Consider the following 17185-nt stretch of genomic DNA (forward strand, 5'->3'; position numbering starts at 1 on the left):
GGGGGGTAGGAGTCCTTTTGTCTCCGTTCCCCATGCTTCTAGGTGTGCCTTAAGTTACACTGCGCACAGGTATGAAAGACGAGGCCAAGTGGCATCCCATAGGGGCTGTGGTAGGTGTCGGACTGGCTAACCTGTGGTACAGGGCATCACAAATGTAAGGTGGAAGAGTGCTTCAGCCCTGTTCTCTTTTTCAGTAGTAATAAGCCTAAAAATAACGAATCTTACTTAGTTACTGTGCCAAGAACAATGATTCTGAATAAATGATAGGAGCCAAGTTTACTGAGTAGCATGCTGTTTATACAAAGGCTGTTTTCAGAAGATAACTGTCCTGAGAAGTGATACTGTTAACTAGTAATGTTTAATAATTATCTAGTGCTTTTAATTTTTTACATTCTTAAGAAATTGCAATATGCACGATGTGGCAGGTATTATCTTTTTTTTTAAAAATAAAACTGGTTATGGAAAGTGATGCAATAAGGTGGAGTGACTCATCAAGGCAGCGTAGTCAATCATTGACAATTATAGTGCCTTATCCTTGATTATGTTTTCCTTTGTCTCATTCATTCTGCTTGTGGAGATTTGCGTCTGAAATATTTTTAAATACTTTATTAATCTAGTGTATTTCTTTTAAAGACATACATAAGTGAGTTCAGAGCTGCAAATCTGGATGCTGCAGAATTGTATGCATGTGAACTGGCAGGTGAAACTAATTGAAAAGTCATTGAAATTTGGCTTGAAAGCTTTTTTGGCCAGTGAAAAGCAAATAGACTTGTTTATTATGATATGCATATGTTTACAGTATCGTGGTATTTTGTAGGATAATTTATATGAACTACTGGAGATTGTGATTTCTCTGTGAATCACACAAGTGTAACTGTCATAAAAGCTGCACTGCATCCTTGGAGCAACTTACTTAGAAATTAAGTAATTTTAGTCTTTGAACAGGAGGAGGAAAACTGCTTAAAGACAGTGAGTAAAATCCTTTCCTCAGTGAATTTAATAGCAAAAAAAGCAAAACCCCAAAACCACCAAACCTTCCCCTCAGTTTTAAATTCAGTAAATTCAGTCTGATAGGTTTTTGTAATTTTTTTTTTCTAAACTCAGTAGGTTAGTTACCAGATTTATCTTTTATATCAACACCTCTAAGTTGCATTGTGAAGTTTGATATAATGGTCTCTGTAGAATGATTTATATAAAAGCTGAAGGCACAATGTCAACAAGTCTGATGAGGAGCAGCTGAGGGAGCTGGAGTTGTTTAGCCTGGAGAAGAGGAGGATGAAGAGAGACCTGATGGCTCTTTACAGCTACTTGAAAGGAGGGTGTAGCCAGGTGGGGGTTGGTCTCTTATCCCAAGGAACAGGTGATAGGACAAGAGGGAACGGCCTCAAGTTGCAGCAGAGCAGGTTTAGATTGGAGATTAGGAAAAAATTCTTCACCAAAAGTGTCATCAAACATTGGAACAGGCAGCCCAGGGAAGTGGTGGAGTCACCATCCCTGGTGGTATTTAAAAGGTGTGCAGATGTGGTGCTTAGGGACACGGTTTAGTGGTGGACTTGGCAGTGCCAGGTTAACAGTTGGACTCGATGATCTTAAAGGTCTTTTCCAACCTAAATGATTCTGCGATTCTATAAAGGTTTGCTTAGATCATTTGGATTATTTACATATGAAGCTATGCTGATGCTCAACACTTTGCAGCTGGACTTCGTCACAGAACACATGGCTTATATCTTTCAACAAGTCATTGAAGTGCTTTGTGCATAATTTGCCTATCGGTATGATAGGTATCCTGCTCACCTACCCAAGGTGATATAAGATTGCTTGGTACGGTTGAAGCTTCACAAGATTAACTGAGAAGGTTCCTCCTTAAATGTATAATGTGTTTGCACACTCTTAGCAGGAGAATCTTAGTAGTTTTAGATATGTTTGACTAATGTTCTCTTCTGTTAATGTTTTCGTTTGCTGACATATACACTGTAGGAAGTTGCAAGCTGTTGGTTTTGATCATAGTTTCTCCTTATTACTTTGTTTTAATGGATTTATTTGCTTTCTCGTCGCTACTACTTTGCTATACATAGCAAGAACAATTTTCCTACTTAGAGAGTAGGATGTAAATGCCACCAAAGACTAGTAGCATCTTGCCAAGTGACAACTGGAGAGGTTACTCACAGTGCTCTTTCCAGTAGATCCACAGAAAAAATGGGCATGTGCCACTTTGTTAAGCACAGACATAGGTAACTCAGTGTAGTAAAGTTTTGTGGTTTTTAGATTGATACCAAATATTTTTTTAACACTGGCATTTTTGTTTTGTTTTTATACTTAGCAAGCTCTCAAAAGATGGCAGAAAGCTGGTCTTTCTTGGATACTTCTGAGCCTAACTTCAGGCCTCTGGTGGTAATTGAGCTTGCAAAAGGCACCAAAGAGGAAACCATAAAATGGTTCACTAAACGAATTGTGGACAAAAAAGCAAACGGAGGTGAGTACAGTATGACCTTCTGTAACGCTTTGAAATCAAATTGGCTGTCGTCATAATATGAAGACTTAGAGAAAATTAGTTTCCAGATAATTTGTGGTTTAAATATTGCTTAGTTTATTTTTTTATTATTATTATTTTTTATTAATTATTGCTTAATTATCCCACTCCATTTTGCATTTTTGAAGTTGCTTAATTTTATGTAAGAGTAGAGCTTTATGCTGGTGTCGTGAAAATGAGATAACTGAACCCTGTTAAACCCAGTTATTAATGAAAATATTGGCTTAAGGTCACATACCTGTTGAACTCTAGAATCCTTCTGTTTTTGCAGTGAAACCCTGATAACCTATCTTTCAACATAGTTTTGATACCAGTTTTTATATTAATTGTCTACAGCATGCTTCTCTTGTTGCTTATGAGAACATTGTAAGCCTTGCCAAAATGAAGACACATCACATCTAGTATGCTGTCCGCAAGACTGGATACCATGTTGTAGAATGAAGTTAAGTTAGCAGGAAGCAATTTAATGTCGATAAATTCCTGTTGAATTTTAATTATCTTTTTGCTAGCTTGTAGGCTCTTACAAAGACAATACTTCATTACTCATTTTAGTATACTTCCAGAAATTGAAATTAGGATAATTGATTTGTAATTCCTTAGATGATTTTTTTCCCCACATTTTTTAGAAAAGCATTATTTATGGCTGTTGTAGCTTGTATCTTATGGTCAGTAATATTTCCGTGGCTATTGGACTTGTGACTGCAAACTTGCTTTCAGGCCTCTGTTAGATAAATCGGGGATGTTTCTGTTTCAAAAGTGTCCTTAAAACGAGTGGGACTGTTTGCAGAAGCACTGATTGCTCACACGATGTCAGCATTAGGGGAGTAAATCCAAACTGTACCCATTGTTCCAGTTCACTGTCTGTGAGCGCTTCCACAGAAACAGGACTAAACCGGAGGTAACCTGCAGAATTCTGACCGCCACATGTCAGGTGGCTGTTGGAGCCTTAATTCTTTGTGCCCTTAAAAAGATGCAGCTTCAACATTCCTGATAACTAGGTCCAATATGATGAATGCTAAGTGCTAGGTTTTTGAGATGTAATTTTTATGTCTTTACTTCAAAGGTGCACAACTGCTGGTTAAACCATTGGTCACAGAAAATGGAGATGAAAATATTTATCTAGTTGGAGCTTCCCACTTAAGGCTGTTGCTGGGAGCTGAAACTGTGGGTTTGGTGAAGGAATGTAACGATAACTCAATGAGAACTTTTACATACAGCAGTAGAAAAACTTGCAAAGATTTTGCAGGTAAGCAATTTTAGGGGTCTTTTTCATTGCAAAACTGTGGCTAAAGATTATAAGCAATTACACTGCTAAACTTTTCATGGGGATTCTATTCCTTGGAATGATGACAGTGAACAGAAATAGGAAGAAGCTGCCATGGAAAGAATACTCATTTTTACCTATGGAAATTTAGATCATATTATGAAATTATTTTTTTTTTCTTTCACATGGCTTTCAGTTTTTACTTGTGTTTTACTTTATGCTTTTGTATGGTCCAAATAGTCTCTTATTTGTATGAAAGATTTTTTGCTGAAAATAAGAGAAAAGAGTTGATATGTAAACATGAGTGCAAGATTAACAGCCAGTGTTATGAATTAACATAGCAGTTTAATTTCTGTGAGCCAGTTCTGAGGCTTATTATCTTACAGTAAGCTTGAGAAAATAGAAACATTTTGCTCTATTACATTTACACAGCAAACAGAATTAAATAATTATATAAAACTACAGACCCCTTCAGTGGAATTTGGGCATGATTAGAAAAATCCTTTTCCTCTTCTATTTTGAGGAGACCCTAACACAGTAACATTTTCCTTTAAATGTGCTACCTGTAAGGTATTTAACGCCCCCCCTGCAGTGGCAGAACGGATTTTGCTCTCCAGGTAAATATTGGAGTTCCAGCTTAGTCTTACTAATACTTTTCATGTGCCTGTTTCGGTGATGCCTTTCACCACATTTTCAATATAAAGGTTCTTGGGCCTGTCTGAAACAGTAATAAAGTTGAGTTTTGTTGTTTGTTTGATGCCAGTTTATTCAACACTGTTGCTGTGTGCAATAACTGTTGCAATGTCTTTTGTTTTGTGACCTTGCTTTCCTAAAATTGGGAAGCTTTGAGAAGAATTGTCAGTTGCAAAGGTGCTGTTTCTGTTTGTTTCATGCATTTACATTCTTACTGCTAATCTGTCATTGCTAACAGATTCTGTAGTAGTAGCTGGAACTCCAACTACTGTAAATCTAAAAGATAATTTTTGCTGTCTCTCCTGGTCTTCTTTCTGTTTTGAATTACTAATATAATTTTTGTTTTGTCCAGATCTGGTCAGAGGATGAAATAGTTGACTATGCTTAGATGAGGTGAAAAATGTGTCCTCTGCAAAAGAAACCATGGAGCCTGTGTTGTCTTACTAATATTTCTGGTTCCCAAATTTAACTGATAATGTGTTCTTATTCTTTGTATTAGAGATTTGTTGCTGTTTTAGCTTCTTACTTAGCATATTTAGGACCATCCCTATGGTTTCTTATTCCTAAGGGGAGAAAAATAATCCAGCGGTTGTTATCTCAAGGAAATCAGACTCTGTTTCCTTGATGATAAATTGATAGGGTTGACAATAGGTTTGTTGCTGTAACTCTTCAAAGTTTGGGATTTTTGGAAAGGTTTCTTATTGTTTTACCTTATTTCTGTATTTTTATCAGAACTAGTTGTCTCAAATGGCGTATCGTTTTGTTGTATGGGCAATAAAGAGCAAGAGACTGTGATATTTGGGGTGAAATACTTACTGAAAAGGAGATTTGGCCTGACATCTTAGTATTTTCATAGTGATGAAAATAAGTTCAGGAACTGTATGGCAGAAAGGGGTATGGAGATTCTGAGACAGGCACCTGCTGTTTGGCTAAAGAGTCTCTCAGCAGGGCAAGAGTATGTAGTACTCGCTGTTGTACTATCCCAGCCTCCAGCCATTAGTACTTCAGGGGTGTCTTTGTCTCTTGAGTGATTTGTTATCTTAGTTCACTTGGTAGTCAAAAATGCAGTGACTGACATATGCCAGTTAGAGAACTTCTTCCCAAGATGTTTTTTTTTTTAAAAGTGGAGTTTTTGCTAGTGGATGTTGGTTGGCAGCAATTGTTGCATAATTTTAATTTTTTTCTGATTCTGGCCATTTTTGATAGTTAGGTACTGCCAGGTTTGTCTTCCTATGCTGAACAATTTCATGCTACCTTCTTTTTGATTTAGATGACAATCACAGTTTCCTTACAATGGCAGAATGTCAGTACATCATCAAGCATGAACTCGAAAATTTGAGAGCTAAAGATGAAAAAATGATCCCTGGATATCCTCAGGCAAAGCTGTATCCAGGAAAATCGATTGGTAAGCAACGTAGTTTGTGACCTGTAACTCTCTGTGTTGATGTAGGATAGTGTTCATGGTGAAAAACTCCTTAATTTTCCTGCAATGAAGACAAATCCTTCAGACATTACAGTCCCACTGTTTTTAATCAACTTTTTTTTTCTCACGGCTCCACAGTGATAAGACAAGAGGCAAAGGATGCACAATGCAACAAGAGAAGTTCTGAATAGATACTGAGAAAATGCTTTTCACAATGAGGGTAATCAAACATTGCAACAGGGTTTTAGAGAGGCTGTGTTGTCCCGAAAAGTGGGATCTTCACCTGGTGTGCAAGCCAATTCACACAGGGTGGAGTAACTCTGTCCTGAGAGACTTTGAGATCTTTACTAGACAAGGCCTTGAGCAGCCCAATTTAAGCTGGACCTAATTTTAGTGGGAAGTTGGGCCAATTTACTTCCATAGACCCTTCCGTCCTGAGCCTTTCTGGGAGGCTGAGACTCTGGCCTTATGTGCTTTTTCAGTTGGAGAATTTTCACGTGTATTGATGTCATCCATTATTTTTATGATTAGTACCAAAAATATTTGTTTTTAAAAAATTAGATAATGATACACTCAGATTGTCTCCATATAAAAATACTGGAATGAGTAAGATTGTGCCAGAGCTATAATTTTCACAATATGAAGGAAGGAAGTTTTATTTCATTAATTTGATTTCATTTATTCTCGTCTTTGCTTCAAGAGCTTTTCCTTTTCGTCAGAGAAAGAAGCAATGAGAGCTAGTGCTATTTTTATGGTAGCTGGAACTAGGTCATTGGCAGAGGTGCTACAGTTTCTTAGAAGAATTTATCTTAATATTTGTATGTTCTTTTAATAACACTGTCTTTATTCATAAGAGTTGGTCATCAAAGAAAGATCTGTGCATATCAGTGGTTCAAGAAATGTAAATAAATGTAGATGTCAGATGAGTTTAAATTGGTAATTTTTTATATAGTTAAAGTTTTTTTCTAGTTGTGTCAAGTAGATGCTGATGGGAAACGGTAAAAAAGTATCACACAACTTCTAGTGCATCACCTCTTTATGAATTTACTTTCTTTTTTAATATTTCTATGGTTGTAGCTTCCAGAGCAGTTTGTTAATTGTTTATCCGCACGGGTAGTATTGCTTTCCATAAAGTTAAATACGAATTGTGGACTATTTGGTTTGTTTGCATAGAAGATATGTTGTAATTTATGAATTAGTGTAAATTGATAATTCAGAAATGTTTTTTAGTATCTTTCCCATAATTAACACAGCAATGGCTCTTCACTTGAGTGTTTTGTTTTGGTTTTGCTATGTCAGTTTGATTTGTTATGCTGTTCTTTGCTCAAAGGCAGAAGCCAGACCTTTCCCAAAAAGCTACACACAACATTTCACTTCTGACCTGTAGCACTTTTTGTTGTTCAAGCTGCAACTAATTGTATTGCAAACCTATGGAATAGTTAATAGTTGTAAAAAGGTTACTCTTTCTCTTCCAGTGGACAGCACAGTCTTTGTAGGAATAGGTAGAACTACTCTCTGTGATGAATAATTTTTAGCTAACATGCAGACAATTTAATTGGTTTTAGGATTTAAATGCTAAATTTATTTCAGAGGAACTTCAGGCTTCCTAAGTACATAATGTAACCTGTTTGCTTATATCAACTTCTCTGTCCTTTGAAGGGGTACTAGGTACCTTTTTTTCTTTTTCCTTCTAGTGAGAAGATTATTGACTAGTGGTATTCTAGTTCAGATTTTCCCACTGCATGATAGAGAAGAGTTGAAAAAGCTCCGTCACAGCTGGTATGGCCGAGTGAAAGTTGGCTATCAACCTTTAGGTATGTGAACACTTACTCCAGTACAAATCAAGTTCAGGGTTTCTCCTGGAGAAGTTTTCTCTTCAGTTTGTGTGAGAAGACCAAGGGTTCTTCCTAACTTCTGCTGCAGCATTTAGCCTCTATAGTAGTGAAACTCCTGGGTGGCAGGTAAGTGTTATACCAAGAAGCCTGTTGTTTCACTAAGAGTTTACCTTTTCACGTCCCCTATGACCCGTTGCATTTCACTTCCTCTAACATTGCCCTTCTGCCCAAGTTGCTTTGTTGGCCATTGTCCTTGTTTTACCCAGCCTTGCTTTAACTGGTCTTGGAATCAACAGGGTGGCTTAGGCTGTAGTTAAAGAAGCATCCACGTTTCCAGACTTGTTGACACGCGCAGTTGAGGTCTCTTCATTTAATTCTCTTTGATTCTAAGATGGCTGTAGGATAATCTTTTGCTATAATGACTCGCAATACAACTGTTCTGGAGTGAAGTGCTGGATGTGCGGACTGCTTTCTCTTGATTTTATTTCTTGTGGCTGCAGGAGTTCTGTATATAGGCCTTTGGTCACAGTTTCCAAATTGGAGCTGCGGGCCAGTTCAGAGGCTCAGCATTTGAACTGTGATCATTGAACATGAAGTGTTGAAATTAGACCATTGCTTTTTTTACCAAGTTTTTCCTCTTTTGGCGTGTCCTGTGTAACCTCCTGAAACGATTCAAGACTTGCAAAATTGGTGGTGGCTCAGAGCCTGCAGATTCAGTGTTTGCAAGCTTGTGTGTAGTAACAGTCTGCACATCACAAATTCTCCCCACCCATCTGTAAAGCAGTCATCAACCAAGCCAAGACTGTTTTCTCAAACTGATTCTTGACAGGAAAGCTCCTCAATGTCTGAAATTCCCTGAAGCTGTTTTGAGTTGTAGGCATATCACAAGTGTGCTTACAACTGTTTGTTTTAAATTCATTGTCTGTAGACTGTATGTTGGTGCGTGCCAGCATCACTTGAGCATATCTTACACACTGAATAAGCTTAAAATGAAAAGAATTTTTAGTCTGGCAATGTGGAAAGTTAAGTTCTGGATTCTAAACCTGTAAACTTTACTTTTTTAAAAACAAGAAAATAAACATTTGGCAGTTTGCCTCATTATTAATCTCTGGGTCTTGCAGTTGCTTGAGATTCTTGAGCTACAGGAAGTTAAAGATCTGGCTTGATACTTTACTTAAAAACAAGAAAATAAACCTTTGGCAGTTTGCCTCTATTAATCTCTGGGTCTTGCAGTTGCTTGAGATTCTTGAGCTACAGGAAGTTAAAGATCTGGCTTGATAATGTCAGCCTCCAGAGTATTGTGTTAGGGGTCTTATTGTGTGCTTGTCTTTTTGTTTATGCAAGGGAGGGGTTTTCTTGACTGACCTTGAATACCTAAAATTTCAAAGTAAATCCCAGGAACCTTGTTATGTATGTACTAATTTAGGGATATCTTTCATGTTGTGCGTTTGGCGTGTGAAATGATGCTAATGACCTACACTGGAACTTTTATTCATTAATAGATTTTTGTTTGAGGGGGATAGTGGACTGCTGATTCTCCTGTCTGTTTGCCTTGCCTTCTTGCTTTCAGAGACTGAGCTGGTTGGCAATTGTGAACTTCTTCTGTAGTGTTTTATAAACAATAAACTGTAAGAATATTCTGGTATTGCACATGAGGTTTTGATGTGCTAGTCATGTTATGGAGAGTACGTTTAGGGCGTCAATTCAGAGGTCACGATGTCATGGCTGTTTTGTTAAGCTGGTAAATGCATAGCAGTGGCATACAAGCAATCTGGTCTTCCAAGCAAGCAAAGATAAAACAGATTTCAGCATTCTAAACACAGTTTGCTAGGCATTTTTATATCTTATTACGTGGTGCCATTTCTAGATCATGTTGAATACTACTCCTACTTTTTTTGTTAGTAGTAAGATAAGTGAGATCTTGTCTTCTTGGAGGTAATACATCTGTCATGAAGTATATCTATTAGTAGTGTACTTCTCAGGTCTTTGTAACACCTGAGCAGACAGCCTTGGTGAGTACAGCAAGTGTGTATTTCATCTATCGATTTTCTGCTGAAGGGAATGTCTCAGCCTGGGTGTGCTATCTGACATAAGTTTAAGATTTCAATATACCTTTCCATCTATTCCTTTAGTTCCTTGAGGGCTGGCAAAGCCCAACTAAGCCTTTTTGGCCCGGAGCAGGCTGAAACAATTTTGTTTCCCAGGTGTACATATGCCAGTGAGAAACTTCAGAAACTAGGTGTTAACTTGCTGTTAAAATTTGCTTTTTATTACACCAGATGTCTTCTGTGCAATCCTAGGCATTCATTGATAGATTCTGTGTTCAAGAATGCTATTTTTTTTAGTTTTGGGTTCTTTGTTTTGTTTGTGTGTTTTTCTTTTCCCCTCTGGATATCTGATGTTGTTATGGTAACTATTGAGATGTTTGTCTTCTCTAATGTCTGAATATATGTATCTATGTTTATGTGTGTGTATATATGTAAAGTAAAAAAAAATAATTCAAATAACCTTCTGTGTTTTTGAAACGTGGGATGAGGAACAAAAACGCAATAGTATTATTTGTGTTATTTAGAAATAAATTTGATCCAAGGTGTTCATGTAAAAACATAGATGTCAGTATAATATCAAACTTGACAAGTGTCGTCTTAATGGATTCATTTTTCTCTGCAGACGAGATACGCAGCTACTTTGGCGAAACCATTGCTCTCTACTTTGGCTTCTTAGAATACTTCACGTTTGCTTTGATTCCAATGGCTGTCATCGGGATTCCTTATTATGTATTTGCATGGGAAGACTATGACAAATATGTGATGTTTGCCACGTTCAATCTACTCTGGTCCACGGTGATATTGGAAGTTTGGAAGCGGATTTGCGCCATCATGACATATCGTTGGGGGACGCTGTTGATGAAACGACAGTTCGAAGAGCCAAGACCAGGCTTCCATGGTGTCCTGGGTATCAATCCCATCACTGGGAGGGAGGAACCGGTGTACTCGAGTGTTAAGAGACAGATGCGGATTTATCTGGTGTCCTTACCATTTGTGTGCCTTTGCCTCTACTTCTCACTGTACGTGATGATGATTTACTTTGACTTGGAACGGTGGGCTCTGGATTATCATGAAGAGAATGAGTCTAACTTCAGCAGCTTGATGCTCTTTGTGCCCAGTATCATATATGCTGTTGTGATTGAAATTATGAACCGTATTTATCGGTATGCTGCTGAGTTCTTAACATCGTGGGGTAAGAAGTTCTTTATTCTTCCTTGAAGTTAGAATCCCAGATGTTTAGAGTTTGTTTCGTTGTAGAATACGTTACTGTGAGTTTTTGTTCAATGGAATGCTGAAGAAATTTCCTGAAGTAGATTTTTACTGTGAGGTAAGAGAGACGGCCATTTTAACTTCTTACATTTGTTTCGAATGTTCTGAGACTACGGTTTCACATATGGTTTAACTTGCTCTAAGTCTAGCATGCCATCAGAAGGGGTGATCCTGCCTTCCTCCTTGGCTTCTCTCTGTCTTTGGTGCAGAAGTCCCCCTTTCCCTGATTTAGCTCTTTGTTTGGCTGTACCAGCCGTAGTGCTGGCAAAAGGGATGAGGTGAGATCATGAGGATGGGACCTCAGAGGTGGATGGCAGGAGGGACTATCCTGGCAGGTTACACCCACAGCCTGGGTCTTAGTTTACTGATCTATCTGTGCAGAGGATGGAGGCACTGAGATAATGGAACAAAATCCAAACCCACTAACCAAATGCAATGTGAGAGTGCTTGTGTATGCTGTATATGTAACGAAGACTGCGATTTCACATCCCTATCAAAATATTTTCCTCTGGGCACTCTCAGAAGAGGAGGAATGTTATCATAGATTGCCTTTTTTTCCCTTGTGCTTGTGACTTATTTAACAGATTGGGCCTTATGTTTTGTAGCCTAACATAAGGATAGTGAAATGTCAGTGTTTATTTTGAATTTTAGCACTTCTACAGACATGTGCAGTTGCTTTCAGACAAAGTTAATAGATAAAGATAACGGGGAGTTAACTGGTTTGTGTAGCTCAATATGAGATACGTTTACAGGACAGAATCCAGGTTACTAAAGCTGGAGACTCGGAGAATTAACCTGAGAAAGATTAAGCAAAAAGGAGATTGATGCAGAAGGTGGAATGAAAAGTGAAGTGGGGATTGGTTATGCATGCCAAAATGATTTGCTCAGCTAATTCAACTAGACAGTAGCAATAGTGAAAGCAAGCAATTTCTTGATTTCTTTATGACTGCTCAAGGATTTTATTTAAATAATGATTTTAAATTCATGTCTAGGTTTCAGTTGACTGTTTTGTTTCATTTTTTTCACTATACTGCAAGAAAAAGCCTTTATGCAAAATGCCTAGTTCTGTTGATCAGGTAGACTAAAATGTCTTTAACAGGTAACCCAAGTTTTTTTTTTTTTAACCCAAATTTTTTTGGTTTTAAGATGATGTTTCATATTCAGCAGCAAGAGTATTTATGTAAGTCACTACACTGACAACTTGTGTCTTTTCTGTGCTATCCAATGTGTTTGTGCTGCCATGCTGTGAATAGGATGAAGGGCTCATCTGGCTGTTCTACTTCCCTCTCCCATGTGGCATATTTTCAACTAATATCTGACTTAAACAGCTAAATTGACGAGGCATAGGAAACAATCTGGGGTATTTTTAGGCACACCTCTTGCACCCATTTATCATGAAAGCTGAAAGTAAAAAAAAAAAATTGCGTTCAGTCACTTGAGCACATCTTCTGTGTGTCAGGCCCAACTTTGTGCCCCTATCAGGGCAGAACTCTGCTGTTTTGTCCTGAGCAAGGTCTGTAGGTGATGGTGTCTCCTTCCAGCCTTGTTGACACAGCTCATGGTAGTGTGCTGCCTTCTTGGTAACTGCTTACCCAGGGCTTTAAAGATACAATCTGACAAAATAGCAAAACGAAATGGGAAATCTCCCATTCACTTCCCTTTCCTCCCCCCGAGTAACCAGCCTTCCTCAAACATTGACTTCTAACAGTTGAATGAACTGAAAATCTTAATTTTAGAATGAGTAATGTGTCTGTTGAACTTCATGTACTCTAGTCTTGCTTTAGAGCTTAGCGTCTGATCATTCCTTGGAGATGGATGGGAATATTTCTGTGAGTGTTTACTGGTTTTGAATCAGATCTGGTCTTGTTATTTTTTATAATGTATTCCAATTAGTTTTGCATTGTTTTCAGCTGAAAAAAAATCCATTAACTGGGCTTGTTTTATTAAATGTTAAGAATGATGGGTGTTTTTTCTATTATAAGACAGCTCTTCTGAGAAAGAAAGATGTAAAAGAAAAAACCTTTGCAGTAGAAAAAATACCAGAATTGTAGCCAAAAATATGTATGTCAGTATTGTGCATTAAATTAGCTTCATAGGCTAGGTGAGGTACTAGTACAGTATAAATTCTTTTTGCCATAAAGTGTTGGAGGAACTATTCCCCATAAACTGTTAGTTAAGTAATTTTTAGGTGGAGGAAAAATGTCTGTTTACTCTTTGTATAGCAATGTCTAGTATATGATAGGTGCTTCTGCTGTTTGTTAATCAATAATTTTGTTGGTATTTTAGAAAATCACAGGCTGGAGTCTTCTTACCAGAATCATTTAATTCTGAAGGTTTTAGTGGTAAGTATGTAGTATAAGCAGCTTTTAAGAGTATTTAGAAAGAGAACTTGTCATGTGTTTTATTAGTGCTTTCCTAGGATTACCTCACTGACCTAAAGTTCTGTTCAAGGCCAAATACTAGCACAAATATCAGAGTAAACAGGATTTCTGTTGTGGTTGCAGTAACTGCTAGACTGTTTTAGATGACTCTCTTTATAGTGGTGAACTGCACTTGTATTGATTTATTCTTTCACTAGGATTCTGTATATGTAAGTTTTCTTTATGGCAAACTATTTTAAAGAGTTCATGTATTAACTTCCACCTGTACTAACATTCAGACAACCAGTCAGGAGGCTGGAGATACATGTCCATCAGTCTGCTCCTGTGCAGTTTATAGTATATACTGATCTGTTTACTTTGTGGCTCTGAACAAGTAGCTTTTCTGTGTGTATGTATATGTGTTTGGTTGCCCTTTTAGGTGTTTATCCAGATGCAACACTCGCTCTAAGGAAATGCACTGTAAATCGTGAATTCCCACATAAGATGTTCAGCGAAAGCAGTTGTAAAGATTGGCTGATTTTGAGACTTAATCTTCTTGTTTCCTTTTTGAAAAGATCGTTTTTTCCAGAGTTCTTTTTTGTTTTGTTTTGTTTTTTTCTCTGTCAGTGTGCTTTTTTTTTTAAAAAAAAAAATCTGCTTGTTACCCTACTGTTACTGGTAACCTCTAGAGCTACAGCTCTTGTATGTATTGTTTGCCTCTGCCTTTCTCAAAGAATAGCACCATCTCTTTTTCCCCATAGGAAATTTATATAAAATAATTAAAAAAATTATGAAATGTCAAATGTAAGCCTCCCCCTGCCAATTTTCACTTTCACCCTGTGAGTGGCTTTCTGCACTCCCAGTATTATCTGTATTGTCCCTGAGCTCCAAAAAAAGGAGCTCTAGCACTGATAGCAAGTAGGAAACGTCAGAGCTTGATTATGATTTTTCAGGTACAATACTGTGATTTATTTCTCATTTTAGAAGTAGGGAATATTTCTCTTGGTTATAAAACCTCTTGAAGTGGTCAAACATAAAGCTCAACTAACATATATGGAGGAACAGTTGTACATATTGAGGGATATGTCATCCAACACATATTTTGAGAAAGTACTTTTTTTTTTGAGGGGAAAAAAATCATTATCCTAAATTAAGATCAATATGTCCCTTTTATTGTGTTACCTATGGGGAAACTGGCAAAAGATGAAAGTTAAGTAGAAGATGATGTGTTTTTAATGTCCACATTTCATAATTGAATTGTAGTTCCCTTTGTATACTGTGCTTTAGGAAAGCATTAAGCTTGTCAAATGAAAATCTGAATAAGACCATTATTGAAAATGAGGTTTTTCTGACCTAAGTTTTAAAAATGGTAAAGAAAATTTTAATGAACAGTTTACATCTGCATGGAAGCTATTTAGTCAAGGTAACTGTTAAGTTAGATTATTCTGCATTTGAACTTTTGCTTGAGTACTACTAACAAATATTTTTATTTACAGTTCAACTTCTTGAATTGTTTTGCATCTCTCTTCTATATTGCCTTTGTGCTGGTTGATATGAAGCTTTTGAGGCAGGTGAGTTCCAAGAACATCTTCAGAATATTGATGAATCTGGGAAAATAAAGGATCAATTGAAGCAGGAATTTGGTTTTTGATTTTTTTTCTAAAATATTAACTTGACAATGAATATGTTTCATATATGTTTCTTAGAAATCCAGCTTCCATATTTCAGTTCCTCTAGCACAGTTGCAGAATCATAACAGAGAGGAGAAATTCTTTCCCTCTGTATAAATGAGGAACTGTTTTTAAATAAATTGATTATTCCCTCACACAGATGAGGCTGGAAAACTTTCATTTCCTCCTTTTCCTTTATGTTAGAAAATGATTTCCTCTGCAGTGTTATTAATGAAAGACTCGTGAGCATAGGAGCATGATTAAGTTTACGACTACAATGAGGAGCTGAGAATAAATAAAAGCAAAAATAATTTGTAGTTTGTATTTTAAATCAGCTTTCTGTTGTTAACATCTTTCGCACTCAAATGGATGAAAATCAGGTATAAGGAAAGTATTTTTGCTCTAAATACAATGAAAAAAACCCCAAGAACTTCAACTCAAGATCTCTGTTCCTCTAAAGAGATCTCTAGCAAAACACTTGACATATCAATACCAGATATGATATTTGTGACATTTCCTATACTTTAAGGTAAAAAGCAGGAAGAAGAAAAATAGAAAAAAGTTCGTTGTTTAGCTCTGTGATTGGCGTTGGTGTATAAGTGTGTATCTTTACACTTCATTGGGCTTTGTGTACTGTCTCCAAGATACATCCAGATCCACTGAATATTTAGACATCTATTTTGACCTTTTCAGTGCATTGCAAAGAATGGCAACTAGAACACCTATACATTTCATATGCTATTGCTAGTTTTGTTAGACTGACCTTCTGTTGTCGTAGTATAACAACTTATAGTGTTACTAGAACGCACAAAATTGGAATTGATCATAGGTTTATCACAGTTCTATTAATTTTTTCTTTTTTTTCCTTTTTTTTTTTTTTTTAAAAATGAAGAGCTTGGCCACTTTGCTGATAACTTCGCAGATCCTTAATCAGTTTGTAGAATCCTTGCTTCCTTACTGGCTCCAAAAGAGACATAAGAGGAGGATGAAGAAACGCATGTGGTCTCTGAAAACAGATACGGACCTGTCATTAGTCGAACAAGTCAACTTGGAGAAAGAAATGGGCACCTATTTTGTACGTTTTACTACTGTAAAAGAGTTAAAAGTTTTCTGGGCTGTAGTTGACAGAGACATCAGCCAGTGCAACCTGAAATATTTCAGGTTATCTGGCCTGGCAGCTTATTTCCCACTTCATCAACTTTGCAGGTGATGTTTATACAGCTATATGGTGCAGTGGATCAAGAAGCTGATACAGTGCAGGATCCCAGTTACACCAGAATGAAGGAGAGGGTAGGAATGAACAGCTGAGTCTGGAGCTACCTAATCCCGTATCACTAGAAGAAATATTTGTGTAATACACCCTAAATCTGAAGGGTGGCCTAAAGGCTGCTGGGATAAGTTGCCTCGTATAGGGAAGGGGGAGGCTGTTTGTGTGTTGGTTTAGTTTTGCAGTGATACTAGTTTGAACTATCAAACTGTAGCCTGAGAGAGTGCGCTCATGTCTGAGTGGGGCCAGAAATGGAGAGGGCAGAAGAGACTAACTCTTCCAACCAATAGTACAGCTGGAAGCTCTTGCTTCTTGAAACCACAGCTTTGATATTCATGTCGTCTTAGTTCTGTTACTGACCACCTCCTACCCAGTACAATTTTTAATTGTCTTTAAGAGACTTCATGCAATTCTTTACTCGCAGTTCTAAAGGAATTGACGAAGTAGATGTCAGTGTGTATGTTAAGGCCTTACAGAATGACTGACAGCTTGCTTGATCAGATACTGCAAGCATAGTCACAAGAGTCTTCATATTGTATGGTTTATACTTTGACAGAATAAGAGTTATATGTAGAGAGTGTATCTTCTATGTAAAAGGTAGAGAATAGCAGTTTGAAATTTGGTATTAATACTGTATCAGGTTCCTCTCTTCCTGCGTAAAGTGCCGTGAAATGGGAAGAGGACAAAGAAATACTACCTTGGCAATTGAAAAACTATACAAATGTTAATGCTTGCATTCTTCTGGGAAGGCTGATATTTCCCACATTTTATATGGAGGGAGATAGATTTAAAGAGCATGTCTATCTTACAGCGGAGAACACAGCAG

The 17185-nt window shown here is 37.2% G+C and overlaps 1 protein-coding gene across 1 annotated transcript in view; it reads left to right on the forward strand.

Annotated features, from left to right (window-relative positions):
• Positions 1–2334: 2334 nt before the first annotated feature.
• Positions 2335–17185, forward strand: part of ANO10 (anoctamin 10) — a gene marked incomplete at its 3' end in the record, with an annotated part of 81290 nt that continues 66439 nt past the window's right edge. Inside the window, exons 1-8 of the mRNA XM_009701914.1 lie at positions 2335–2473; positions 3594–3776; positions 5758–5892; positions 7605–7724; positions 10416–10985; positions 13349–13404; positions 14919–14993; positions 15985–16167. Of these exons, the coding sequence (XP_009700216.1) occupies positions 2335–2473; positions 3594–3776; positions 5758–5892; positions 7605–7724; positions 10416–10985; positions 13349–13404; positions 14919–14993; positions 15985–16167 (1461 nt within the window). The remainder of the gene's footprint in view (positions 2474–3593; positions 3777–5757; positions 5893–7604; positions 7725–10415; positions 10986–13348; positions 13405–14918; positions 14994–15984; positions 16168–17185) is intronic.

Source organism: Cariama cristata, unplaced genomic scaffold (genome assembly GCF_000690535.1).
Source record: "Cariama cristata isolate BGI_N322 unplaced genomic scaffold, ASM69053v1 scaffold2506, whole genome shotgun sequence".
In the NCBI taxonomy this organism is placed as follows: Eukaryota; Metazoa; Chordata; class Aves; order Cariamiformes; family Cariamidae; genus Cariama; species Cariama cristata.